General features: G+C 52.6%; 1 protein-coding gene across 1 annotated transcript; it reads left to right on the top strand.

The window, feature by feature from the left end:
• The first annotated feature begins 2,781 nt into the window (after nucleotides 1–2,781).
• LOC128848645 (mediator of RNA polymerase II transcription subunit 15-like) lies at nucleotides 2,782–5,316 on the top strand. The gene is made up of 2 exons (XM_054048688.1): nucleotides 2,782–3,838; nucleotides 4,757–5,316. Exons 1-2 carry the CDS (start codon nucleotides 3,283–3,285, stop codon nucleotides 5,257–5,259), a joined length of 1,059 nt encoding a protein of 352 aa, XP_053904663.1. The 5' UTR covers nucleotides 2,782–3,282; the 3' UTR covers nucleotides 5,260–5,316.
• Nucleotides 5,317–5,569: the final 253 nt, after the last annotated feature.

Consider the following 5,569-nt stretch of genomic DNA (forward strand, 5'->3'; position numbering starts at 1 on the left):
TTGCACCCACACACAAATCTAGTGCAATTGGTTTGACTGGCCATCGGTCATTTCAGTTTCTCCAATAGTTTGCAGGGGTCACCTTCAGCTGATATTAGCTCAATGAGCAGAGTCCCTGTGAACACCTCTCCCTGTCAATAGGGTGACCAGATGTCATGTTTTTTGGGGACTTTTTCATATCTACTTGCCTATTACCCCCCTCCCGCATCCCTTTTTTTCACAGTTGCTGTACCAGTCATGGCAGAAGTAGCCTGGCCTGGCTGGTCACCTTTGTGTACCCTGCTGTGGAGGGGTCATCTTGCCTGGGAGCCCCTTACCCATACAAAAAGCCCATGGAGAGCTCACTTGCAAGTCATTTTCAAAGTGAGCCCCTTCTCCACTTGGACCTAGAGAGTGACATCTGCTGTGGACAGAGCACTGGACTGGGACTCAGGAGACGTTGGTTCTATCCCCAGCTTTGCCACTGGCCTGCTGGGTGACCTTGGGCCCCTCGCTGTGCCTCAATTTCCTCAGGTGTAACGGGGAGAAGGATCCTGACCTTTATAAAGCCCTTTGAGATCCACTAATGAGAAGAGCTAGCTGTCACAGAGTCACTGGGCGATGCTCTGGAACTACTCCCTAGGAAGCCAGTTAGGACTCTGGGGGAGCCTCCTCTCTCTGAGCAGACTGTCGCGAGGGCAAGAAGCTTACACAGCTTCGACCTTCCTGGATCTGACCTCAGAGCATTCAGCATCCCCTTCAACACCGTGTGCTTCCCGCAGCGAGGTCACCCGGGCGGGGCTCCAGGGGAAGCCAAAGGACCCTGCACCTCAACTCCACAGTCAGCAGTGCCTCTTAGCCAGCCAGTAAAACAGAAGGTTTATTTGTCGAGAGGTACACAGCATAGAACAGAACTTGTTAGCACAGAAATTAGTGATTCTTAGCCAAGTCCATCTTGGAGCATCCTGGGCCGATGCCCTGGACTCCCCTTCTTCCAGTCCCACGCTACAGCCTGCCTGCTTCCAGCGACCTGCCCCCCAACACACCCCTTGCTCCTCCTCCTGGTCTTTGTCCTGCTTCCTGGGCAAAAGGTGTAACCTGATCACATCTCCCTCCTGGGTCTCAAGTTACAAAGGGCACTGGCCATAGCCTATGTACAGACAGCGAGCAGAAAGCCTCAGCAAAAATCACACACCCAATTCCCACCACCAAAGTATTGGTGCAGTATACAGGGAAACTGAGGTACACACAGTCTTAGTATAGGACAGTAAGACTCACATGCAACATAACAAGATAAATAAAACCCCACTTTGTCACACTAGCGATTGTCATCCACGTCTCTGGGGTGAGGAGAACATGTAGTCCTGGCAGGGTACCTGCTGCAGGAAAGCCAAAGCCATCCCCACAGTGTCTCAGCAGCTCCCTACCGTGGGCATTGAGAAGCAGAACTGGTGGAGGGGAAGGTACCTCAGAAATGTGTCTACAATAACCAAAGCCCACTGTGGCAGGCTGACTGTGACCCATACGACCACAGGCACCAACTTTTTTCTGCACCAGTGGGTGCTCGCGCTCACAGCCCCACTCCCCGCCCCAACTCCACTCCTGCCCCAAAGTCCCCACCCTAACTCCACCCCTCCCTGCCCCTATTGGACCCCTCTCCAAATCCCCACCCGGCCCCGCCTCCTCCCCCAAGTGCGCCGCATTCCCCCTCTTCCCCCCTCCCTCCCAGGCTTGCCGCGCAAAACAGCTGTTTCGCGGCGCAAGCGCTGGGAGGGAGGGGGGAGAAACAGGACACGGCGGCGCGCCCAGGGGAGGAGGCAGAGGCAGAGGTGAGCTGGGGCAGGGGGGTGGGGTGGGGAGTTGCTGGTGGGTGCAGAGCACCCACAAATTTTTCCCCGTAGGTGCTCCAGCCCCGGAGAATGTGCCTATGTGCACAATATGCATCCATTCTACATAGAACCAGTCCAGCTTCTCAGTCAGGATCCCAACACATGAGCTCTGGGAGGACAGATCTGCTGTCATGAGGAGGATGACCTTACCCCCTTCCAGCCCAGGACTTGGACCCATCCAGCCAGGAGTTGTTTCTGGACACAGATATGAAGGCCCTACTGCTGCAAGTAGGGTGATCCGGTCCGGTCCGCCATTCCAGTAAGCCACTTATAGCCGGTACAGCATACTGAAAGACACAGGAAGAGCAGAACGTGCGGCTGCCCTTCTTCGGTGTGGCCGTACCGCCCCCAGTCCTTCCATGGTACTGCATACCTTTGACTCCTGTTCGGGCGGTACAGCCACGCCAGTGGCCTCACGTTCTGCTCCTTTCACTGCTACAGTTCCTGGAAGAGCCCTGAACCTCAGGGCTCTCCTGGGAACCACAGTGGCAAACAGAGCAGAATGTGCAGCTCCTCCGGCGTGGCTGTACCGCCTCCAACCCTTCCTCACCCCCAGGGCTTCCATGCAGCTGTATGCCTGCGTTTCCTGTCCGGAGTCTATACAGCAGGCATGCTGGAGGACAGGGTTTGGGGCGGGGCTGGGCTGGAGGCGATATAGCTGCACCAAAGGATTTGCTGGCATGGGGCTGCCCGACGTTCTGCTCTTTTCGCAGCTGCGGTTCCCAGGAGAGCCCTGCGGTTGAGAAGTCTCTGGCACAGTGGGAGAAGGACAGAAGGACAATCATTTTACTGAAATTTGACTAACCAATCCTAACATATTGTAACATAATTTTCTAACCAATTATATCTCACTATTCTAATTAACTTACACCTAGCAACATTAATTATATAGCAGACAGAAACAATTAGAGAACCAGACTGATTGACATTAGAAAAGTGGGAGCCACAAAGATAAAACACACAGAAATGAGGGTTTCACAACCACAACGATTGATAAGTGATTTCTTGCCACATAGGTTGCTATCAAACTAAGGCCTGGTCTACACTACGAGTTTAGGTCGAATTTAGCAGCGTTAATTCGAATTAAGCCTGGACACGTTCACACCACGAAGCCCTTTTTTTCAACTTAAAGGGCCCTTTAAACCGGTTTCTTTACTCCACCTCCGATGAGGGGATTAGTGCTAAAATCGGCCTTTGCGGGTCGGAATTGGGGTAGTGTGGACGGAATTCGACATTATTGGCCTCCGGGAGCTATCCCACAGAGCTTCATTGTGACCGCTCTGGACAGCACTCTCAACTCAGATGCACTGACCAGGTAGACAGGAAAAGCCCCGCGAACTTTTGAATTTCATTTCCTGTTTGCCCAGCATGGAGAGCACAGGTGACCACGCAGAGCTCATCAGCACAGGTAACCATGATGGAGTCCCAGGATCGCAAAAGAGCTCCATCATGGACCGAACGGGAGGTACGGGATCTGCTCACCATATGGGGAGATGAATCAGTGCTAGCTGAACTCCGTAGCAGTAAACGAAATGGCAAAATATTAGAAAAGGTCTCCAAGGCCATGAAGGACCGAGGTCATAACAGGGACACACAGCAGTGCCGCGTGAAAATTAAGGAGCTAAGGCAAGCCTACCACAAAGCCAGAGAGGCAAACGGAAGGTCCGGGGCAGAGCTGCAAACATACCGCTTCTACGCGGAGCTGCATGCGATCCTAGGGGGTGCAGCCACCACTACCCCAACTGTGTGCTATGACTCCGTCAATGGAGAAACACGCAACAGGGAAGCGGGTTCGGGGTACGAGGAAGATGAGGCTGAAGATAATGTAGATAGCTCACAGCAGCAAGGAAGCGGAGAAACCGGTTTCCCCAACAGCCAGGATATGTTTGTCACCCTGGACCTGGAGCCAGTAACCCCCGAACTCACCCAAGGCGTGCTCCCAGACCCTGAGGGCACACAGGGGACCTCTGGTGAGTGTACCTTTGTAAATACTACACATGGTTTAAAAGCAAGCGTGTTTAATGATTAATTTGCCCTGGCAATCGCGGCCAGTACAGCTACTGGAAAAGTCTGTTAATGTGTGTGGGGATGGAGCGGAAATCCTCCAGGGACATCTCCAGAAATATCCCCTTCATGTACTCCCAAAGCCTTTGCAAAAGGTTTCTGGGGAGGGCTGCCTTATCCCGTCCGCCATGGTAGGACACTTTACCACGCCAGGCCAGTAGCACGTAGTCTGGAATCATTGCATAACAAAGCATTGTAGCGTATGGTCCCGGTGTTTGCTGGCATGCAGACAACATCCATTCCTTATCTCTCTTTGTTATCCTCAGGAGAGTGATATCATTCACGGTCACCTGGTTGAAATGGGGTGATTTTATTAAGGGGACATTCAGAGGTGCCCGTTCCTGCTCAGCTGAACAGAAATGTTCCCCGCTGTTAGCCACGCGGTGGGGGGAGGGGTGAAGTGATCATCCCAGAGAATTGGGTGTGTGGGGGGGGGTAGTTGGGTTTGTGCTGCATGTTAACCCAGAAACCGCAGCCCCTCCTTTTACATTGAAAACCCATTTTAAATGGCCAACCCAAGGGGTGCTTGGTATGGGAAATGAGGGCGCTACTGTTTGAAACCATTCCCACATGTTAAGAAGGTTAAAAAAGCCAAAAGACTGTGGCTTACCATGGCTGCCTGCAAGCCGAAATCTGTTGCCTGGCATTGCGTGAGTGATCTCTCACACCAAACCGGCAGGCCGTCAATATAAGATGAAAAATGCAACCTTGTAATGAAAGCACATGTGCTATGTAATGTGAACAGCAAAATTTAACGTGAAAGAGTGTACCCATTGTTCTCTAAAATGTGTCTTTTTAATCACCTCTCCCTTCTCCTCCACCAGCTGCAAATGTTTCTCCTTCACAGAGGCTAACGAAGATTAGAAGGAGAAAACGGCGGACTCGGGATGATATGTTCTCGGAGCTCCAGGTGTCCTCCCACGCTGACAGAGCACAGCAGAATGCATGGAGGCAGTCAATGTCAGACTACAGAAAAGCACAATATGAACGAGAGGAGAGGTGGCGGGCTGAATTGCGGGATGAACAGAGCAAGTGGCGGGCTGAAGATGATAGGTGGCATCAGCTTGCAGACAGAAGGCAAGAATCGATGCTCCGGCTGCTGGAGCATCAAACTGATATGCTCCAGCATATGGTTGAGCTGCAGGAAAGGCAGCAGGAGCAGAGACCGCCGCTACAGCCCCTGTGTAACCAACAGCCCTCCTCCCCAAGTTCCATAGCCTCCTCACCCAGACGCCCAAGAACACGGTGGGGGGGCCTCTGGCCACCCAGTCACTCCACCCCAGATGATTGCCCGAGCATCAGAAGGCTGGCCTTCAATAAGTGTTAAAGTTTTAAACTGCAGTGTGTCCTTTTCCTTCCCTCCTCCCCCACCCATCCCAGGCTACCTTGGCAATTATCCCCCTAGTTGTGTGATGAATTAATAAAGAATGCATGAATATGAAGTAACAATGACTTTATTGCCTCTGCAAGCGGTGCTCGAAGGGGGGAGGGGAGGGTGGTGGGGTGGTTGGTTTACAGGGAAGTAGAGTGAACCGGGTTGGGGGGGCGGAGGGTTCATCAAGGAGAAACAAACAGAAGTTTCACACCATAGCCTGGCCAGTCACAAAACTCGTTTTCAAAGCTTCTCTGATGCGCAC

The sequence above is a fragment of the Malaclemys terrapin genome, chromosome 14 (genome assembly GCF_027887155.1).
Source record: "Malaclemys terrapin pileata isolate rMalTer1 chromosome 14, rMalTer1.hap1, whole genome shotgun sequence".
Lineage (NCBI taxonomy): Eukaryota > Metazoa > Chordata > Testudines > Emydidae > Malaclemys > Malaclemys terrapin.

Coding starts and splice junctions, on each gene's coding strand:
- LOC128848645 (XM_054048688.1), top strand. CDS start 3,283: ATGATGGAGTCCCAGGATCGCAAAAGAGCTCCATCATGGACCGAACGG. Junction 3,839..4,756: donor GGGCACACAGGGGACCTCTG/GTGAGTGTACCT, acceptor CTCCTCCACCAG/CTGCAAATGTTTCTCCTTCA.